This window comes from Mercenaria mercenaria, chromosome 17 (genome assembly GCF_021730395.1).
Source record: "Mercenaria mercenaria strain notata chromosome 17, MADL_Memer_1, whole genome shotgun sequence".
NCBI classification, from domain to species: domain Eukaryota; kingdom Metazoa; phylum Mollusca; class Bivalvia; order Venerida; family Veneridae; genus Mercenaria; species Mercenaria mercenaria.
In genome coordinates this window covers 52,652,274-52,676,114 of record NC_069377.1, presented here as the reverse complement: position 1 = coordinate 52,676,114, position 23,841 = coordinate 52,652,274, and the positions used below count along the sequence as shown (strand labels likewise).

The 23,841-nt window shown below is 35.1% G+C and overlaps 1 protein-coding gene across 2 annotated transcripts in view; it reads right to left on the bottom strand.

The window, feature by feature from the left end:
* Window positions 1–811: 811 nt before the first annotated feature.
* The window catches only part of LOC123537473 (homeodomain-interacting protein kinase 2-like), a 62,964-nt gene continuing 39,934 nt past the window's right edge, over window positions 812–23,841 (bottom strand). For both annotated transcript variants that reach the window (XM_045321195.2, XM_053528174.1), the window contains exons 5-14: window positions 22,627–22,713; window positions 20,497–20,681; window positions 19,797–19,959; window positions 18,986–19,172; window positions 17,472–17,560; window positions 8,311–8,529; window positions 6,021–6,121; window positions 5,118–5,408; window positions 4,026–4,715; window positions 812–3,731 (exon numbers count right to left, since the gene is read on the bottom strand). In XM_045321195.2, the coding sequence (XP_045177130.1) occupies window positions 3,395–3,731; window positions 4,026–4,715; window positions 5,118–5,408; window positions 6,021–6,121; window positions 8,311–8,529; window positions 17,472–17,560; window positions 18,986–19,172; window positions 19,797–19,959; window positions 20,497–20,681; window positions 22,627–22,713 (2,349 nt within the window). In that variant the 3' untranslated portion in view covers window positions 812–3,394. The remainder of the gene's footprint in view (window positions 3,732–4,025; window positions 4,716–5,117; window positions 5,409–6,020; window positions 6,122–8,310; window positions 8,530–17,471; window positions 17,561–18,985; window positions 19,173–19,796; window positions 19,960–20,496; window positions 20,682–22,626; window positions 22,714–23,841) is intronic.

The following is a 23,841-nucleotide window of genomic DNA, read 5'->3' as shown; positions in this document are numbered from 1 at the left end:
GGAATTCAATGAAAATAAAAATAAGTCTTGCTAAATTAATGTACACATTGATAAATTTAGGAAGAACTTCCCTTTAATTACAAATGTAAATATGATGACTCCCAAAACAATCCAGTGTGGAAAGTTTAATACTCTTCAGGTATGTTGTGTAACAACATTTTTGTCTGCAGTGTAACATTCTTTCTGCTGTGTAACATTATTTGATCTGCAGTGTAACACCATTTTGGTCTACAGTGTTACTACAATTTTCATCTGCAGTGTAACAATATTTCTATCAACTGTGACAACATTTTTCATTTGCAGTTGAACAATATTTTTATCTACTGTGTAGCAACATTTGGTCACAATGTAACAGCATTTTAGTCTGCACTGTTACACATTTTGATCTGGAGTGTTTACAGCATCTTTATAAGCCTTGAGACATTTTTGTTACAACAAACTTTATCTGCAGTGTAACATTTTATCTTCTGTGTAACAACATTTTTGGTCCGTTTATCAGAGCCTTGTTCTTTCATATGCCTCTTTGTGCTTTATTTCATCTAAATCTACTCCTTAAAATTTCCATACTATCATACTTACTATGGTCACAGTAATTAGTTTAACTTCTATATAAACTTGGGACCATTTAAGTACAAAAATACATTGTTTCGAAAGTGTTGTATACACCCTTACTCTCACCAGTTGAAATAAGGGTCATTACTCATATAAAAGTATGTCATTTCCTTTATGACATCGCGAAAACTGCACATTCCAACAGCCTACTACAAGAGAACAATTATATACACATCAGGTCACTAAGCTCAACACTACAAAAATTGCACCTTCTTAATTCAAAATTATGCCACTAGTATTTACATAATACAATCAATCTGATATAAAAATACACTGCTACACTAATAACTAGGGATTATTCAACTTTAACTAATACTAAAATAAAACAGCTGTTACTTAATCTTTCACGAAAAATTACAACATCCTTCATTTCTTTTAAATGAATTTACCATTTTTAACCCAAAATAATTAATACGTACAATAATGATTAAAACATTCTGACTTGTACTAAAATTGCTACTAAAAAGGTAGTATTGTATCCATGATCTGCAAAGTATTTTATCCATAATCTGCAAGTAAGTCAACATTTTTCTAACATGAAAACTTCCTAAAACCTTTACCATTCCATATAGCAATATTTCTTTTCCATTAAAATCACTAGACACTGTGTACTCAATCAAAGATATTTAAATAACTCACAGGAATACATAAATCATTTCTAATTCCATAAATGACTCTTATTTTTAAAAAAAAAAAACAAAAAAAAGTCAAATCACACAATACAATCTAGGGGCAAAACTATTTTAATATGAAGCTCTAATAAATATGCAGAATGTGCTAATACTTGGTATACAAACAAGTAAATCAGAGGTGATCATTTACACGTATTTCTATATATACAGAATAATAGGTGGTGATAATAAAACAAAATGGCACCCCATTTTCCTCTTGTATAATCATATGTACAATTTAATTGGTAATGATTCAACTGATAAATGTATAAAAATAGCCTTCGATAAAAGTTTAAGCTATTTACGTATGTACACAAGTTTGACCTAATGACAGAACTAGAATTATATACATCGTTTTTAAAAATTATAAAGTTAAATATGATTTGAAAAAAGACACATGCTTACTGAATATGCAAAAATATGCTAACTCTGATTTGCAATGTACAATATAAATCAGTTTCCATAACGAACACATATTAGTGATTCCCACTATATTAAATTCAGGGCAAGTAAAAATACAAGCCAGCCTTCACTTTTCTTATCACGTACTTACATACAAAAGTACCAAAACGTACCATTCCACAAAAGCTGTAACATCTACAACATCCTACAATTGTACATGTAAATCTAAGACACTTTCTTCACATAATTTTAAGTAGAATGGAGATTTTTTTCAACAAATTTCAATTTCATTTATAACGTCACAAATTTTTTTTTTCAGTAATTTCAATACAATAAATGTTACCCGTGAGAAATATGAGCACGATAGGTTATAAAGCACTGACAGGCTTTCTATTAAGTTCATTTAAACCATTTTCTCAACACATCTTCGCACGGTGGGATTTAAAGTTCATTTACACCAAACACGTATTGTGCACATCTCCAACTAATAACCGTAACATTCAATACATGATAAGTGGTATTGGTGTCCAGATGATGACAGAAAAACATATGTTAATTTATTCCTATATAAATACAAGATAACATGAAACATATATATAGAGTAAAATGTTAACTTAACTGGCATTACTAACTCCCTTCAAAGTGAAAAAAATTCACATCGATAAAAATGCAATGGATTAAATATCCAGTACTAAAATGAAAGCTAAAATACTATATTGTGCCTTCTGATATGGGAAAAGTGACAAATTTAGATTAAATGTTGTAGTAAAACGTAAAGGAAGCTAAAACGCTATTATTTGATAAAAAAAATCAACATACAATAAAAATTAATTGTAGAAACCCAAATTAAAACCACTACAAGCATGTTCAAGCTAAAATCTTGATTAAATATTCAGAAAGCTGTATAATGTTATCAAGCTAAAACTAATCAAGGCAACCAAACAAAAATTTAAGGAAAAATCAAACAAACTCCTTAACATAACTCTTTTTACTTAATGCTCAATCCACGACATCAGAAGTAAATGTCACTTGAATTGGTGGGTTTAACTTACTATGGACGCATAAGTTAACTCTCAAGTCCAAATGACCATATTTTTCAGATGTTTACCCTCACATGAAAATCAAATTCCAAGTATTCTGAGACAGGTTAAGGCTATATAAATCACAGATAAACCCACATTTACTGTAGTAATTTTTCCAAAGACGCCACAACGTAAAATATCGGTACACAAATTCTTGCTCACAAACCAATACATTTCCACAAATGATAGAAAATACATTAACTATTTACCTCAACAAATGCAATAAGAATAAAACTACAATGCTGAATAAAACCTCTATACCCAATAAAAAGCATGTATTGCCAAATTTATTATGTTTTTACATCAAGTGCGTAAATTGGGCAGTGATAATCTGTTTTTAGCTCTATATATGTACAGTTTACAGGAAACATATCAATACTAAGACAACACTATTAGCTTGAAAACTTGTGTTAGACAGAACACCTGTCTCGTCAACCTTTGATAGCAAATTTCTGCCGTCTTAATTCCTTGATCATCGATACCAAGAAGAAAATGATCCTTCACCATACAGAATTTTTGCTAGAGATTCCTTTGAGCGGTTGTATCTGGCAACGCCAAGCTGTTTCAAGGACAGTTATAAACTAGCAAATAAATGCAAGTTAGTAACATTTTAAGGAAACGTTTTCTTTAACCAGCAAAGTACTGATATGGTCGAGCTTTCGTTGGTGACATCTGGTATGATGTGTACAGTCCCGTTGTAGCTGTACTTAATGTAGGGTACTGCGGTAACTGAGAATGATAGGTCCCAGGTATGGACGTTGTCTGAAGCACTGGATGTACATGTGCCGGTAATGGATGAGCCGCATACTGAACATGCCGTGGACTCTGGTGGGCTGGAGGTGGAGCTATTGTAGGAGAGAAGGGTCCGAACTGTCCAAGCCCTGCTGGGATGCCAACTTGAGGCTGTTGATGGGCAGGAACTAGGTAGTGGTGGATGGGGCTTCCTTGTCGCCTTCTGTAGTCCCTAAAATAATTTCATAACACATGGAATTAACTACTCAAAATCTAAAACTGTCTTGATATCTGTAACCTTTTCACCAGGTATTTTCAAAACCAACTTTTCAAGTTGACCATTTGGTCATTTTTTCAAAACAAAACAGGTAATACTGTTACTAGTACCCACAGAACTTACTTTTACATTACATTTAACTTACTAATTAATGGAAGGGAAAAAACAGCAAAAATGCCTTCACAAGACACTTTTCTACAGGAATATATTGTCAAGAGATGGTTGTCTACAAAGCAAATAAAGTCTCACCTGTGAAGGTCCACCTGTGATCCTGGATTCAGTAACACAGTTGGCTGCCCTAGCTGAAGCTGTGGCTGAGCTGGTGATAGCTGGGACATACTACCTCCTGTCTGCCTTGCCATGAAACCCAAACTTCCTGCTCCACCCGTCTGCTTCTGGCTCTGACTTGTAGACCCGTGAAATGTATGTCTGTTTAGATTATTACTCTGTCTAACAGTTGGGGACACGTACGCCAGCTTCCCCTGAGCCGCTAACATTGTCTTTTCCAGATCCGGCGGCAATCTCATATCAAGCCGTGGACTGTTATCCTTATATTTATCTGTCATAGTATGACTCATAAGAGAGTTGTGTTTTGAATTAGACACCAGGTTCGAAACTTTATCATTGTTTGAATGTGCTTGTCTTGGCTCTTTCCGCACAGAGTTTACACGTAAATTTGGCGGAATAAGTGCCGTGGTCTCATCTACTGTGACACCAAGCTGACTACCAAACAAGTAAGCATCATTTAACACATTACTCTCAACATCTTCATGTTTGATTGGTGTGAGCATCACCTGTTTTGAGCTCAAATTTTCAGCTGACACATGGTTTATTACATTCTTTCTGCTCACTGGCGTGCCGAAACTATCTCCTAATGCACTTTCAAGCACAGCTGGATCTGTTATAAACTGCTGAGCAGCTTGTTTTTCTCTTTGTTGTCTAAAGAAAAGAAGACGCTACAATTAGTTTAGTAAATTTTAAATAAAGTCCCCTTAGGCAAATTAACAATTCAGACCATTGCACCAATGGCAGAACCTTTCAACAACATGTCTAATTGTAAAGTGGCTTAGTCTACGAAAAGAACAAATTAACTCTATACAAACTACCAGCTGAAATTTCAAAATGTATCTTTTACACACAAAGTGCATAGGTGCAATGGTATAGGGGATGTTATTGGCCACTCAACTAAGAGACAGTATATTTGAACCAAATCATGGTAACAATTACTGCCGATGCATGAAAATAAAACAATCCTTCTGGCTTTATTAGAAATCACCCAAAATTATAAAACCATAAACTAAAGGTAACCACATATGAATGATATAAATGCTACGATATTACCTTCGTATAACTTTACTGTCCTCATCTTCTTCACTATCGGAACTTATTGTAATCACGCTGACAGATGGGCTTGGTGAGTCAGCAATCACGATCGTCTGTCTATGTTCCCGACGGGAACCTGTATACTTCACTGTTGGTAGAGTTTCTGCCCATGTTGCAGGTACCAGTGTTTCTGCCTGCATGACAGGTGCTCTAGTATTGTGGTTTCCATGGTTACTCTGAGGAGGTGTATTTTCTTTGACACGTTTCTTCACCGGTGAGAGCTGCGTGGAGGCCTGCTCCTTAGTAACTCTAAAAATATTTACATTTTCAACATTTTTATAAAATCGTAACTCCACAAACATGACTGATTCATTGACACACAATGCTAGGAAGTTGGAAATACTCAGCACAATTTCCATGTGTCAATTTTTTTTTTGTTGGATTTAACGTCGCACCGACACATGATAGGTCATATGGCGACTTTCCAGCTTTAATGGTGGAGGAAGACCCCAGGTGCACCCCCATGCATTATTTCATCACGAGCGGGCACCTAGGTAGAACCACCGACCTTCCGTAAGCCAGCTTGATGGCTTCCTCACATGAAGAATTCAACGCCCCAAGTGAGGCTCGAACCCACATCGATGAGGGGCAAGTGATCTGAAGTCAGCGACCTTAACCACTCGGACACGGAGGCCCCTATGTAGTACAATTAATCAGTGTTCTGAAATTTCAGAAGTTTAGACCATGAATGGAATATACCAATGGTTTCAGTATAACTGGACACATTACAAGTATACATGTCAATTTTAAACCATGAAGAACACTGAAAAACCAATGGAAGGGGGGAAAATCTGATACTGTGCCATGCCTAAAAGGACCTCAAAGAAAAAAGAACCAATTAAAACCCATGTTAACAATTACCTCTGTTTTGGCTGTCTCTTACTGGACTGTGAAGACCCATGTCTATTTGAGGTCAGACCAAATGGTACCATACCAAGGTTCCAGGCTTGTTGCTGTGCACCCTAAAAACAAAAGTATTTCATATTACTATACTAAAGCTTTATAAAGTAAGAAGATTTAAGCTTATTTAATTCATGCTCTAAGTAGCTCCCTCGCAAAAGCAAGACTGGTTTCATCTTCAGCAAGGGTCAACCTCTCAAATTTAAGACTATGATTAAAGAAGACAAAATGTTCAACTTGCCAGAACTTAATCTTGTAATGCTGAAACTCTGCATTGTGTGAAGCTGTAGAAAACACATCCATTAAAGTTAATTCACAGTATATGCTATTTCAACCACGACACAGAAAGAATTTTAAAATCTAGGTCTAAAATTTAGACTTAAAACCTTGATGAATGAATTGAGACCCAGGTGCCAGTCATGACCTAAAGGTGTTTCTTCTCCAACAGTTTGTCACATACAAGATCAGTTCCATATGACTTCTTGAAGCCTACAGTGAATCAGTACAGTTTATGCTGTAGATCACAAGTTATATGTATATCAATTGTACTTCTGTGCAAACGCAGATTTTGGCTACAGATACTGGGAAAAACACCTTTTAATATAACACTGATTCATTTAATAAATTCCAAAGTAGGTTTATTCAAGTAAAAAAATTACGCAATTTTGAAAATACTGAATATATTATGTGGTATACCCAGGGGCAAACATTGACACTGATACAAACTGTCATTTGAAGTTAAAAACTTCAGATCCTGATAATATTGTACATGGAAGTTTTAAAAATCTTCAAAATCATACAGTCATAACATCTTTTATAAATCGTAAAAATTGGTGTTACACATGCATAATCCCTTAAAACTCTTCTTCCTGTATTTACTGTAAAATCAAACTTTTTTGGATGAACATTTTGCGGTTTTCACAAAAACATCTATTTCAAAAAGAAAAGATCTGTGGTTAACAATATAAATAAGAATTCTATTTGCTCACATAGACGCAACCAAGAAATCCATTGAAACAAGAGCACCGCCTTCGGTGCTGACGCATCACTGATTTTTTTTGTATAATTAGAAATATTGTCCTACCCATGTTTTCTGAAGTCTAAAAGGCCACATTTTCGCAAAACAGGTAGAGTTATGTTTCTTGATGTACAGGTCCACTTATGATGGTGAAAACTGTTGCAAGTATTAAAGCAATGCTTTGATAGTTATGAGAAAAGTTGACTTAACATAATATTAAACCAAGAAATGAGTTTTTCTAAGTCCAAAAGGGGCAATATTATTGCAAAAGCAGATGGAGTTATGTTGCTTGCTTTACAGGTCCTTATGATGGTGAACACAGTTTGCAAGTTTAAGCAATAGCTTTGATGGTTCAAGAAAAAAGTTGACCTAAAATAAAACTTAACCAAGAAATTGATATTTTCTAAGTCCAAAGGCCATCATTCTTGCAAAAAGAGGATGGAGTTATGTTTCTTGCTGTACAGGGTCCCATTATGATGGTGAAAACTGTTGCAATTTTAAGCAATAGCTTGATAGTTTAGGAAAAAGTTGACCTAAACAAAAATTTACCAAAAACTGATTTTCTAAGTCCAAAAGGCAATAATTCTGCAAAAAGCAAGATGGAGTTATTTCTTGATTACAGGTCTGCGTATGATGGTGAACAAGTATTCCAAGTTTCAAAGCATAGCTTTGATAGTTTAGGTAGAAAATTGACCTAAACTAAAACTTAACCAAGAAATCTGATATTTTAAGTACAAAAGGGCCATAATCTTGCAAAATGCAGATGGATTATGTTCTTGCTATCAGGGTCAGCTTATGATGTGAACAGTATTCCCAGTTTCAAAGCAATACTTTGATAGTTTAGGAAAAGCTGACCTAACATAAACTTAACCAGCAACGCGACGCCGACGCGACACGCTCAGTGATGACAATAACTCATCATTTTTTTTTCAAAAAATCAGATGAGCTAACTAGAGACTGAATCAAGGGCCATCATTAAAATCTTCGAACCGGAAAATGTGTTGAATCAAGGGCCATAACTTCCCTGAAAATCATCAATACAGAAAATGCTGATGATATGCATACCTCTTGAGATGTTTCGTGTAAATCCATCCAGTGGTGTGAGAGAAGTTGCATGGACAAACTTTATGACAAAAGGACAGATGGCTAACAGACAGACGGACAGCACTAAATCAATATGTCTCCCCTACTACATGTGGGAGGCATAAATAATTCCCTGCATATAAAACATACCAGTTGTGCTAGTGAGGTCTGATCAAAACCGTCCAGGACGATAGACTGTCTCCAATTGTCTGACAACATTTGTTGGTGAGCAAGGTTCTCTGGTAGGATCTGCTGGGTCACAGGTCGCTGGTTAGAAGCTGCAGCAGCTGCCGCTGTAAGACCTGGTATCTGCTGAAATGGTCCAACCAATACTTGTTGTGTTGCCGGCCAACCACTCATTGGTGCACTCTGTAATTGTAAATTATTCTGTTTCTTTATATATTAGTTACTTTACTTAATTTAAGGGCAGTCTTTTCCCCTTTATTTCAAGATAAAATAAATTTAATTTTTACTTCTATGACAAACCAACATGAATACAACAGTTTTCATAATTCTCTAGTAAACTCTACTATGATATCATATTCTAACTTTTGTTTTCTAATGATTGACTGTACAGACATGTGTATTTAATACAAAATAGCAATGAAAGGCTTCTTAAAGTTCATAAAGAAATTTACGGAGTAAGATAGGGATAAATATTTTTTTTTTTTTATTCACACATTTTTTTTTGGTGTTTTTTCTTTTCTTTTAAAGATATTTATGAACGTTAGAATAAGTGCACATTCAACTGGAAGATGTGTATTCTGGCCCATTCCATAGATCTAGTCAAACTAGCATATATTTAAAACCATATAATAAAACAGACATTAACTTATTTTTGTGTCTGGCATACAGTGTGACATCTCAAGAGCAGCACTACTTGGAGAACCAAAACATGTCATACTGAGATTGTTCCTACTAATATGTTAAATATGTACCGGTAAATCACTCATTCAGTAGGGGGAAAAATGTCTACCTTTTCTTTCGAGCTAGTACTACAGTAACTGTGCTTTTGTATCAATAAAGACAAAGAATAGTGACTTTCCAGCCTGACTGGTTGAGGTAGTTGCAATGAACCAGTGCCTGCTAGTGATTCAATTCAATACATCTTTATTGTCAGTAAACATAATAACATTACAAACATAAGCTATGTATAGCTTTTGTGGTCAAAAGAGGAGATAGTTCCAAGGACCCAGCCCCTTTTGAGAATAATTTTTGGCCAAACCTTATAGCGGGCTTGGTAACAAAGAAAATCTGAACCATCTTAAGAATTAAGCAAAGAGTTGCCAGTCGCAAACTGATTAGGATCTCATCAACAGCAAAATTCATCTTAGGAAAATGATGTTTTAACATAAACCCATTTTCTATCACCAACTTCTATTCAAGATATTCTAAAAGGAAGGGATGGTGAGGTAATAAAATTAAATATCCTGCATGCAAATGGGTAAATTTACAATGTTCATATTTCAACATGCAAAACTAATGTGCCATGCGAAATAAATATTTCATTTTATCTAAAATGAAACTACAATGTAAGAATAAATCATCATGGTAATTTTAAACTAATGTACAGATTAGATTCTTTTCAAACAACATCCCACAACCTTAACATGTATTGTATTTACTTAAATTTCCTACCTTACTTTAAGTATATTAACTACATGAAAATAATAGTAACAATGGACGATACTGTCTCTTAGACACCACTACACTAGCTGGCAGTGATACTGGGACAGTGAGAACAAGTTTCTGACATAGATGGTTCATATTGTATTTCACCTTAAGATACGCTGTTTGATGCTGCAGATTCCAGGGCAGCCTTCAATATAAATTGTATAAACAGAATATCAATTTTCTGTGATCCCTGTGCACATTTTTATCATTTTTTTTTGTATAGAATTTTGTGTTACCGTTTACTTTATCGCGAAAACTGTTACAGCACAAACGCTTGATATGTCAAGCGCCTAGACGACAAAGACTAATTTAGGCGGGATTAACAAGCAAGACCGCACAAAAAAGTTGGAAAATCTTGCATTTTTTTTATTCACTTTTTTCGAGGGGAATTTTTGCTTGAAAAAGGGAAAAAAATATATTATATACTATTTGTCAAGGTGAATGGGGCCGAATATCGGCTCAAAATTGGCTTTAAAAAACACTGGTTATACACAGTCATCAAGTCTAACAGACACAGCCAGGCAGCTGTCTAGCTGAATTTTACTTTATTCAACTAAGGGATCACTGTGAATACAAATGGCCCTTTTTATCATTTTGGGAATGCCATCAACACCAGTGAGATTGTGAAAATTTCTTGGAAATTGTCAAAATTGGGAAAAACTGAAAATAACTGTACTGTGTATAAAATAGTCATTGTGCGCAATATTTGCAAAAGTGGGATGGCATATCAATAACTGTTCAACATAACATCATAATTTTTATTTACTTAACCAAAATCAACATTAAAAGTAGTGTTACTATCGTAAAAAACAAAAAACAAGAGGGCCATGAAGGCCCTGTATCGCTCATCTGACCTATTGACCTAAAGATCATCAAGATTAACATTTGACCAAGTTTCATTAAGATATGGTCATAAATGGGGTTCCATAAGCGTATTACATAAACTATTAGATAGCCTTATTGGTGAACCCTCGAAATGTGGTCTCTAAAGTGTTAACTAGCTATTCCTTTGATTTGACCCCGTGACCTAGTTTTTGACTCGACATGACCCAGATTTGAACTTGACCTAAAGATCATCAAGTTTAACATTCTGACTAAGTTTCATGAAGATACAGTCATAAATGTGGCTTCTACAGTGTTAACAAGCTTTTCCTTTGATATGACCTAGTGACCTAGTTTTTGACCCCACCTGACCCAGATTTTAACTTGACCTAAAGATCATCAAGATTAACATTCTGACCAAGTTTCATTAAGATATGGTCATAAATGTGGCCTCTAAAATGTTAACTAGCTTTTCCTTTGATTTGACCTGGTGACCTAGTTTTTGACCCGACATGACCCAGATTTGAACTTGACCTAAAGATCATCAAGTTTAACATTCTGACTAAGTTTCATGAAGATAAACACAAATATGGCCTCTAGTGTTAACAAGCTTTTCCTTTGATTTGACCTGGTGACCTAGTTTTTGATCCTACATGACCCAGATTCAAACTGGACCTTAAGATCATCAATATTAACATTCTGACCAAGTTTCATGAAGTTACAGTCATAAATGCGGCCTCTACAGTGTTAACAAGCTTTTCCTTTGATTTGACCTGGTGACCTAGTTTTTGACCCCAGATGACCCAATATCGAACTCGTCCAATACTTTATTGAGGATAATACTCTGATCAAGTTTCATTAAGATTGGACCAAAATTGTAACCTCTAGAGTGTTAACAAGCTTTTCCTTTGATCTGACCTGGTGACCTAATTTTTGACCCCAGATTACCCAATATCGAACTCATCCTAGATTTTATTAAGGGTAACATTCTGACCAAGTTTCATTAAGATTGGGCCAAAAATGTGACCTCTAGAGTGTTAACAAGCTTTTCCTTTGATTTGACCTGGTGACCTAGTTTTTGACCCCAGATGACCCAATATTGAACTCGTCCAAGATTTTATTGAGGGTAACATTCTGACCAAGTTTCATTAAGATTGGGCCAAAATTGTGACCCCTAGAGTGTTAACAAGCTTTTCCTTTGATTTAACCTGATGACCTAGTTTTTGATCCCAGATGACCCAATATCGAACTCGTCCAAGATTTTATTGAGGGTAACATTCTGACCAAGTTTCATTAAGATTGGGCCAAAATTGTGACCTCTATAGTGTTAACAAGCTTTTCCTTTGATTTGACCTGGTGACCTAGTTTTTGATCCCAGATGACCCAATATCGAACTCGTCCAAGATTGTATTGAGGGTAACATTCTGACCAAGTTTCATTAAGATTGGGCCAAAAATGTGACCTCTAGAGTGTTAACAGTCAAACTGTTGACGACGGACGACGACGGACGACGGACACAGGGCGATCACTAAAGCTCACCTTTGAGCACTTCGTGCTCAGGTGAGCTAGAAAGTTAACAATCATTTTTTTTAACTTTTAAGTACAGAATTGAGATAAAAACAAAAAAATTTTGCTTTGGGGAACCCACGTATAAGAATATTCTGTAAAGATAAATGAGCCGTGCCATAAGAAAACCAACACAGTGCATTTGCGACCAGCATGGATCCGGACCAGGATCCATACTGTTCGCTAATGGTTTCTCTAATTGCAATAGGGTTTGAAAGCGAACAGTATGGATCCTGACCAGACTGCGTGGATGCGCAGGCTGGTCTGGATTTATGCTGGTCGCAAATGCACTATGTTGGCTTTCTCATGGTGCAGCTCAAATTAACTAAAAGTCTAAAGGAATAACTATTATCTCCACGTTATCCACTGGACACACAACTGTATTTTAAGGGAACATGGGAAATATTATAAAGGAGTGAGCTATACCCATGTAACATGCAAGCTTAAATTGTGTTAAAGCCCATTGTAACAGGAGGGTATGGTTTAAACTCTAACTAAACACTAAGAAACCTAGCATATATAGTGAACAACTACCCCAAAAACTTGAATAAATCTAATAACAAGAGGGCCAAGATGGCCCTAGGTCGCTCACCTGAGAAACACACCATAATACATCGTAACAGTGTAAACACAGACATAGTGATTGCTTGGAAAAATATATTCTGACCAAGTATCATTAAAATTGGAGCAAACACAAGTATTTCTTTTATTTGACCTAGTGACCTAGTTTTTGACCCCAGATGACCCATATTCAACCTTGACCTAGATTTCATCAAGGAAATCATTCTGACCAAATTTCATAAAGATCAACTGAAAAATACAGCCTCTATCGCATACACAAGGTTTTTCTTTGATTTGACCCAGTGACCTAGTTTTTGACCACAGATGACCAATAACCAAACTCTACCTAGATTTTATCAAGGCAATAATTCTGACCAAATTTCATAAAGATCAATTGAAAAATACCGCCTCTATAGCATACACAAGGTTTTTCTTTGATTTGACCTAGTGACCTAATTTTTGACCCAAGATGACCCATATTCAAACTTGACCAAGATTTTATCAAGGCAATCATTCTGGCTGAATTTCATGAAGGTCAATTGAAAAATATAGCCTCTATCGCATACACAATGTTTTTCCTTGATTTGACCTAATGACCTACTTTTTGACCCCAGATGACCCATATTCGAAGGTGACCTAGATTTCATCAAGGCAATCATTCTGACCAAAATTCATGAAGATTAATTGAAAAATACAGCCTCTATTGCATACACAAGGTTTTTCTTTAATTTGACCTAGTGACCTAGTTTTTGACCCCAGAAGACCCATTTTCGAATTTGGCCTAGATTTCATCAGGGTAATCATTCTGACCAAAATTGATGAAGATTAATTGAAAAATACAGCCTCTATCGCATACACAAGGTTTTTCTTTGATTTGACCTAGTGACCTAGTTTTTGACCCCAGATGACCCATTTTCGAACTCGGCCTAGATTTCATCAGGGTAATCATTCTGACCAAAATTCATGAAGATCAGTTGAAAAATACAGCATTGCATACTCTATCGCATACACAAGCTAAATGTTGACGGACAGACAGACGACAGACAGACGCTGGACATCGAGTGATCAGAAAAACTCACCTGAGCAGTGCTCAGGTGAGCTAAAAATATATGAGAGATGAATGTGGGATGACCAAAGTGTTTTCACATGAACAAGTCGAAATTTCCTTGTTTTTCTATTCTGAATTAGAATAAAAACTCAGCAGTATGAGGTGTGGCAGTTTTTTACTTTGTAATCAAAACCATTTTTCAACAGTCCATATATAACAGTCATTTAATATACCAACGTCATTCTCTGCATGTTCCTTACAACTTCTACTCCAGACAGCGGTGTAAAACAAATTCCATTATCGAAACACCACAAGAGAATATCTGAATCAACTAGGGATCAAATCTCACAAAAGCTAAATTGGTAGCGGGTGGCTCAATCAAATCAACTGGACTAGATTATTACTTGAATTTCATATTTAGACATGTCAAATTTAACAAGTGAATGAAGTATTGCCATGCAATACAAAGTCCCCTACTGGAAGGCACCTAATTTTCTCTACTGCAGTATAACATAATGAACTGATATCTGTCAATGATGTATAAACAATATTGTACTATATATACAATATGTTATAACAAAACACTTGGATTAAAATTTATATATATAAAAACCTATAGTTGTTTTCATATTGAATTTTTTTGGCTGATTATAAAAATGTTATCATGTAAGTTATTTATAGTAACAACAAAGGGAAATCAATCTTTAAAAAAAAAAAAAAAAAAAAAAAAAAAAAATCTATATAATATAAGTCCACAAGAAACTCTTTACCAGGTAGAGATAGGTCAAAATACACCTAAAAATTGGATGTAACATGCATGCTGTACCACAGAAAAGTGGTCTCGATTTTTCTCTACCGCCAGTAATAAAAAAGTTACAATAAAATCTATTTATAGTAAAACAAAGGGACGTAATTCTAAAAACAAGGGTGCCTCATGGTGGTGAACATTTGGTCCAAGTTACATCAAAATCCCTCCATGCATGAAGAAGAAATGTTCCGTACAAAGTCATTCTTGAATTTGACCTTTGACCTCTAAATATGACCTTGACCTTAGACCTAGGGACCTGGTTCTTGCGCATGACATGTTGTCTCATCCAGGGGAATAATTGTGCCAACTGATATCTAAATCCTGCTTTGCATGACAAAGTTATAGACCGGACAGGAAAAAAATCCTCTTGACCTTTGATCTCAAAGTGTGACCTTGACCTTTAAGCTAGGGTACTGGGTGTTGCGCATGACACGTCGTCTCATCATTGGAAACATTTATACCAAGTAATATTGTAATCCCTCGATGGATAACAGAGTTCTGGATCGGACAGGGAAAAAACCTTATTGACCTTTGACCCCCAATTGTGACCTTGACCTTTGAGCTAGGGGTCTGGGATTTGCACACGACACGTCGTCTCATCATGGGGAACACTTGTGCTAAGTGATATTAAAATTCCTTAATGAATGTCAGAGTTATGGACCGGACACGAAACAGACCCTGTTCATGCTATGTTAACATTTGACTGCTAAGTGTGACCTTGACCTTTGAGCTAGGGGTTTGAAAATTGTGCATGACACATCGTCTTATTATGAGGTACATTTGTGCCAAGTAATATTAAAATCCCTTCATAGATGGGAGAGTTATGGACCGGACAGGAAAAAAGCCCTGTTGACCTTTGACCTCCAACTGTGACCTTGACCTTTGAGCTAGGGGTCCGGGTTTTGCACATGACACGTCGTCTTGTCATGGGGAACATTTATGCCAAGTAATATTAAAATCCCTTCATGGATGGGAGAGTTATGGACCGGACAGGAAAAAAGCCCTGTTGACCTTTGACCTCCAACTGTGACCTTGACCTTTGAGCTAGGGGTCCGGGTTTTGCGCATGACACGTCGTCTCATCATGGGGAACATTTATGCCAAGTAATATTAAAATCCCTTCATGGATGGGAGAGTTATGGACCGGACAGGAAAAAAGCCCTGTTGACCTCCAATTGTGACCTTGACCTTTGAGCTAGGGGTCCGGGTTTTGCGCATGACACGTCGTCTCATCATGGGGAACATTTGTGCCAAGTAATATTAAAATCCCTTCATGGATGACAGAGTTATGGACCGGACACGAAATTGCGGACGGACGGACGGACGGACAGACGGACAGAATGACAGAAAAGCGCATTCCTATAGTCCCCGAAACTGGTTTTCAACCAGTAGGGGACTAATAAATATATAGTCAAACCTGTATCAAGCAGCATAAAATGTTAATCTAGGAAGTAAGCGGACTGGTTGCTTAAGGCAAATGGGTGCTTAATTGTAACGATGTGAACAATATTAAAGTCATGCATCTTGGTGCTATTACTGAATACAACTGTAAAACATGGACACTTTTATGACATTCTGACAAAAACAATGACATTCACATAAATGTCCACAACAATCACAGCATTAATAAAACGCAATAAAATAGAGACAATAACTTGACTATATATCATATATCAGTGTTAGACATTTTGTTTCTTTTCAAATGACAGGTTACTATAGCAACATTCAAAACATTTATATGCTCTAACTGAGCAAGTGATATGCAACTCTGTGATATGCTGATGCAGCCACATTACAGATTTTGTGACATTACAATCAACAAACTGGTGATTCACAACTTTATGATATTCAGATGCAGCAACATTACAATTTCCTGACATTCATTTCAACTGATCAAAAGGGAAACCAATACTGGTGACATAAAACTTTGTGACATTCAGATGAAGTGACTAGATGGGAAGTTCTGGGACCAAACAGGTGATAAACTACTAAAGTATATTCAGATGCAGTGACATTACAACTCTGTGACATTCAGTTTCAATGATCGAAATGGGAACCAAAGGGGTGATATAATATTCTGTGACATTCAGATGCAGTCACTTTTCAAATTTTGTGACATTCATTTCAAATGACCACAGAAGCTACCAAACTGGTGACTTACAATTCTGCAACATTCAAAATATTCTTTTAACAATCAGTTCAAACTAATGAAGGGGGTACCAAACTTTGTGACATTCATAAACATGTGACATGACAAGAACTGTGTGACATTCATGATATTCAACTGACATGACTAAAATGGAGGCCAAACGTGTTATATTATATGGGATTTCTTGATACAGGTAATGATGATGAGTGACGGAGTGAGACATTCAAATGTTGTGTGAAAACACATGGCGATGTGTTGCTAGGCTGAATGGATAAGTTATAGGTGAACTTACCATTCTTGGTTTCTATAGCCAGAGAGAAAGAAAGATTTCAGAATATTTTCTCAAAATTGATGCCTTTCATTTTTCTGTAAGAAGTTATCAAAGATAACTTCAAAAGAAAATTTCTGCAATTAAGCTTCTAATACATTGACTTTCAGAAGAAATCATAGCTCTTTAAACAAACTACTTGCAGAAAATCTAGCTTTTATTTTTTTTTCCTGTATTTACTAAATTTTACTACCATAATTCATTTGAAATTTTTTAAAATTTTATTATCATCTAACCTCATTTGAGAAGAATCAGAGTTCATTTTGTTAATAGTGCAAAGAAACTAAAAGCATTTAACACACTATAACAAGTTCTAGCGAACAAAGTTCAAAGATAAATGAGAAGGTAGAGCTTACCTGTGTGATTAGCTGTGGCTGTATTTGTAGGGTGGGGCCAGCCTGTGTTACCATGGGAACAGGATTATACCTTGTAGGAGAGTTCAAACCTGCAAGAAAACATTGTTCAACAGTGAATCAAGGCTATTTCAATTTTTAAAGTATTTTTCATTTGTCAGAAATGTGCAGAAAACGAAACCTCTCTATATCATAGGTTATACAATATAACATTTGATACAAAATATATGAAAAAAATCAGCTGAGCATTAAATCAATACATCAAACTATTTAATGGTTTTTTCTGTATCTGACAGACATTGCTGTATGATGCTGATATGGAGGCATGCCCCTTTAAACAACTTTTAAGTTATGTACTTTGGCTGGGCATTTAATTCCATGATAATCATATAAACAGTACCAATATTTCTTAAGACAAACTATAGAGCAAGTTTCACACAAAAAAAAAAACATTTTGCCATTAATTCCATCCAAACTGGTTATAGACAGAACCTGTGTAAAATTAAGTGTTTTTTTTTCTAAACTAGCTAACAAGGAACTTAAAATATATGCTACTAGTTAATGATAATTAACTGTTCCACTTTTACAAAGTCATACGTTTCTTAAACATATGACTTATATAAATGTGTATTTTTGTACCTCCATACCCAATCACACTACGAAATGACTCCCTCATGCGTGACCCTTAAGGAGGATTTGCTTTATGTACTGGGTTGAACATTGTTGTTTCAACAGCATTTCACTTGTATATAGTGGTCAGTTAATGTAACAAGTTTTCCTTGATTTTAAATAAGTATTAACTAGTTTACCACATTAATAACACATGTAATACAAATGGTATTATGACTAACCATGTGGACATCTCAAGAAGAATTGCAAATATTAAGTTTTAGTCTCACAGTCACTCTCACTTTTTTTATTAATCATTCAAATGATGGTTGTACTACAACTTCTACTTGAACTTTACAGTGCTCAGTTTAGTTCTCACAGTTGTCTTGAGCATCAATGGTTGAAGCATCCAATCTCATTCAAGTAATTCATGTTGTCCTCAGGTCATTTCCCAGAATATTTTCTATGTTTGGATCACTCAAATCCCACGATAATTCGAGCATTTTGCTCAAAACCCTTGAATGATCAGTGTTTTACTGGAAATCAAATTGTTATCATTTCATATATGCATAAATTTTGTCTTGTCAAACCTACTGAAACTAATGAGAACCCGTTTAACCTTTAGCCTGCTGACGGCAAGTGATTTTGCCTTTGCGACCAGTGCAGACCAAGATCAGCCTGCACCTCAGTGCAGTCTGACCATGGTCTGCACTGTTTACTATTCAGTCAGTTAATTTTCAGTGAACACCCCTTTGAATAATAAGTGGTACTGCCCAAATTGAATGATGGACTGGTCCATTTTAGAAATTTAGCAGGGTAAGGGTTAAGATGTTTCTATAATCCTAAGTCTAAGTCTAAGCAGACAAGGTATGGCCTCATATTTGCTGATAACCGCTTCCTTCCAATACCTTGCAAGCCTGGTACTACTATTGAAGACACGCATAATGATTGTGTGAATGGATCTGTCCGACTGAACTGAGTACTTCCCCGTTGTGTTGGTAAAGCCTGGTTCAAATGTTGACTCTGGTATGGTAGATATGTTCGAGACATAGGGTACGGCAGGTACTGAATCTCTGTACCAGTTGTATGACCATTCTGGAAAAAAAAAAAAAGTGTATTTTTAATTATTTCTTTCTACTTTTGTCAATATTATGAAAGTTAAATCTTAACAAATATTGCACAGTCTACTGTACAGAACTTAAATAGATACTCTATTAGTAAGTGTTCTAACACAGTCCAATTTGTATTCCTATTAAACAAACAAGACTGAAACTGTGTTACAATGCTACAAAATCACAGTTTGTACATCAGTTATTATGTCATAGCCTCAAACATCACAGTGGCGAGCTGGAAAGGAAAACCACATAAAACCGGCAAATATTTGGTACATGTTCAAAAGAATGTAGATAATAATCTCTGATATTGAGTTATATAATAATTGAAATAATATATCTCAATAATTTGTAGTCGATTAATATCATTGTTGTTCAGATACATATTATTACATCACTCTGACAGCACTCATGTGATTTCATTCCTTCGCATCTTAACTCCAAGCAATGGTTTAATTCAACAACAAATCACTGTTTGGGATACCTTATTTCATGATTAACATAAATTATACAAGAGTTGTTTCTCAAGGAAATAATATCAACAACAGAAACGTATACTGCTTTGAAGTACAAATCAATTCCATTTGCATGTCTGACATAAATATACCTGTGAGTGCAAAGCATTCATTTGGTTATTGAACGTCACAGTCAGGTTGTTGGTTGACACTGGAACAAAGTTTGGTACTAGGGAACCGGTGTTCTGGTTCACATCATACAGAGATTTGATTGGTCGTCGACACACTTCCATAGCCTGAACATTCTGTTTCACTCTGAAAAGATGAATTGAAAATAAAACAAAGAACACAACAACTATTATAAAGATTCTCTGCAAACTCTCTGTGAAGTCTAATATTTGAAGAGTAATCTCTGAAGTCAGACCTTCCGCAAATGAAAAAACCCTTTACTGGAAGAGTCCACTTCTAACTAATGAAAAATTTCTGCTTTAATTTAAAGTTGTTGACCTGTAACAGCAATCAGCAAATAAATTCTTCAGTATATTTATTTTGGAACAATGCCGATTGCCAAATGAGAATGCATTGGAAAATTGTTGAATATCATTCCAGGCCTACCACTTTAAATTTTAACAACTGTTATTCAAAGCAAAGTTACTGCAGAAAATCAGATATTTCTATGGTACTATGTAACCAGATAAAGTCAACCTGTAATGTTCAAATGTATTCTAAAGAGGTCTTTATATTTAGCTTAAAAGAAAAAGGTGTTACAGTCTGTAGCAAGAACAGTACAAGAAGCAGTCTCACTCCAACAATAAAACAAACAGGGAAAATAAAAAAAATCTCTCAACGTACATTCCACAGTGAGCATAGTCAACAAGATGGGCCATTCGTATGAAGTGATGGTTCAAGGCCTCGCCAGGTTTGATACGTCTCTCTTGATCTAAGGTCAACATTCTCTTGAGAAGGTCGATAAACTCCCGTCTGTCAACTTGTTCAGCCAGCAGCTCACTTCCTTCCAGATCTGTTGGTACATTGATCTAAAATACAAATACATACATGTACATAAGACATAAAGACATACATTAATATTGACAGATATATAATGAGTTCATAAAATCTATTCAGTGAAACAATTATGATCAATAAATATCCTAAAATAAAGTTGCTGTCACTGTTTGTTGTAGTATATTGACAAACTGATTTATCACTATTCTTTTCTGTTGTTGTTTTGTTTTGTTTGTTTTTGCAAAATAATAATGCTTAAAATTTTTACAGTCAAACCAATATTCAGCAGCCAGTCAAGCTGTCAGTCATTCAATGTGCCTATTCAACAATGTGCAGCCAAGTGTTACAATGTGCCAGTTTAAGGAAGGTGGCTGCTTAAATCAAGTTGAAATTAGAATAAAAGTTCCATCTGGGATGTAAAGTTGGCCGTATGTTGAAGGCAAATGGCTGCATAATTCAGGTGACTGCTCAGGCAGGTTCAACTGTATATGATAACTGTTTCCTCAATGTTACCCCGGAGTTGCACTCAATGCATCAGTTATTAAACAGTTTTGGATGTGAGCCATAAAAATAAACTGCCTTTCTCCCGTTAAAAGCCTCACAAGGAAAAAGATAAACAAGATCTATCAATAATTCAATTGAAACAACTTTGTTTCTTACAACAAACAGAAGGAGGTAAATTGATACATCTTACCAAAACATATGTATATCTCTGTAGAGAATTGGCATAAAGATTTTAAAGACAAAAACCCAGTCAATACAGGGAATCAATGTGGTAACAAGCATTACTTACCTACAGTAGTATGATCTATTTTTCTTAAATCTTACACCAGCTTTCCTACAAGATCTTTGATTTTTTTTAGATTTAACCCTTACCCTGCCAAATTTCTATAATGAACTTGTCCATCTTCCAATTTGGACAGTACTATTAATTCAACTGTTGGAAAGGGTGCTTGCCAAAAAGACGGACTGAATGGCAAACAGTGCAGATCATGATCAAACTGCACAGATGTGCAGGCTGATCATGATCTACACTGGTCGCAAAGGCAGAAATTCAATCGTGTCCAGCATTGTAAGAGTTAAAGCAGTTTAAATTTTCAGGTAAGTTGACCACTGTTCCTCAATTCCTATTACACCAGTATTTAATAGTTCTTTCTGATAAAGTGACAACTTCTCTACATTAATTAAAGGTAGAAGACAAATGACGTTAGAAATATTCTCTTCAACCACCATAGTGGAGACATGCCTCGCAAAAGTTTCAAACCTACAAACACCTTCTACTAAACCTACTGAGCTAAAAACAAAGGTGATTTAGTTTTTGTATTAGTTAGATTAACCTTGCATCAGTCTTTGAATTAAGGGAGGACACTGTTATTTAGGCTGGTACACTTACTGTACAGTATTTCCTTTTACCTTCCAAAACATTTTCTCACAAATGAATACCATAAAAAACTCCTTGTATTTTGCAGAAAATATAAGAAGAATATCTGTAAAACCGTAGAATCTAGGGTTGATTTGATACACCAGCATAGTGGTATGAAATGAATACTGAGAGGTAAACTGATATATGTATCAACTTTTTCTGTGTATCAATACAGTCAATGAACCACAAAAATGTATGTTTTTTATTCTTTCTTTTATCATTGGAATGTTAATACACAATCCGTTTGTTCTTTAGAGATGCTGTTTACACAGGATGGGTGGCAAGTGATTTTACCTTTGCGACCAGTGCAGACCAAGATCAGCCTGCACATCCATGCAGGCTAATCATGGTCTGCACTGTTCGCTATTCAGAATTTTCAGTGAACAAATCTTTGAAAAATAAGTTGTACTGCCAAAATTGAATGAAGGACTAGTCCATTTTAGAAATTTAGCAGGGTAAATGTTAAAGGTTAAACTATTCTTCAGAGGTATCATTAAAGGAAGTTGAACTATTTTTGAACTGCAAATGAAAGAAATTTTTGCAAAAACAAATACCTGTGCCATGTCATCAATACAGTTGAAAATGTACTTTCTAGCTTCTTTTGATTTGATTTTTGTCTCTAACTCATGTTCTTCAGGTGTCTGGAAAGAAAGAAAAGTTTATTTTGATAACAAGCCAATTGCCATCATCATAGTACTTTCTCACCTTGTCAACAATGAATTTTTCAACATACTGTGAAATTACTCGAATTCTTTTGACATCAAATTTTGTGGTATGAGCAAGAACAGATTTACAGATAAATTTCAGTACATTCATTTTACTTTATTTCATTCTGTGGGATTTACTAGAATTAGTCTCCCTGGGATAATGATGTATTCGCAGTAAACCAAAGCCAGTTCATGTTCACCCTGACATAATGAAATTAAAGGAATACATTATTCAAAACTGATGTATAAAATGTACTAAGTAACTTTACAATATTGACATAGTCGACTACCCTGAGGGCATGTTCAAATCGAATATCATAGTACTTTCACAGCACAACTTGGTTTACAAAAAGGTTTACTCAGAATTCTTATACCTCCAAGTATTACTCAGAATTCTTATACCTCTAAGTATTACTCAGAATTTCTACACCTCTAGTCTAAGTATTACTCAGAATTCTTATACCTCTATAAGTATTACTCAGAATTCTTACACCTCCAAGTATTACTCAGAATTCTTATACCTCTAAGTATTACTCAGAATTCTTACACCTCTAGTCTAAGTATTACTCAGAATTCTTATACCTCTAAGTTTTACTCAGAATTCTATACCTCTAAGTATTACTCAGAATTCTTACACCTCTAGTCTAAGTATTACTCAGAATTCTTATACCTCTAAGTTTTACTCAGAATTCTATACCTCTAAGTATTACTCAGAATTCTTATATCTCCAAGTATTACTCAGAATTCTTATACCTCTAAGTATTATATATGAGTGTGAGACTAGGTAAGCCAATGCTTATTAGTAAATGCTAAATATTAGGTGATATGCAAATCAAGAGTTTATGTTTCTCAACAAGCTAGCTCCCCTTTTGATATTAAACAAAACTTATATAAAGACACAATGTTATTACTGTTGAAGCATTGAAAACAAGTGTATGTAGTTTCAAAGCTATAGCTCTCTAAATAGTTTTCAGGAACAATGGACAAAAAGAAATATCAAAGAAATTAATAAGAATTCTGTAAGTTATACAGGGTCATAATTATGACAGAGTGCACAAGTGA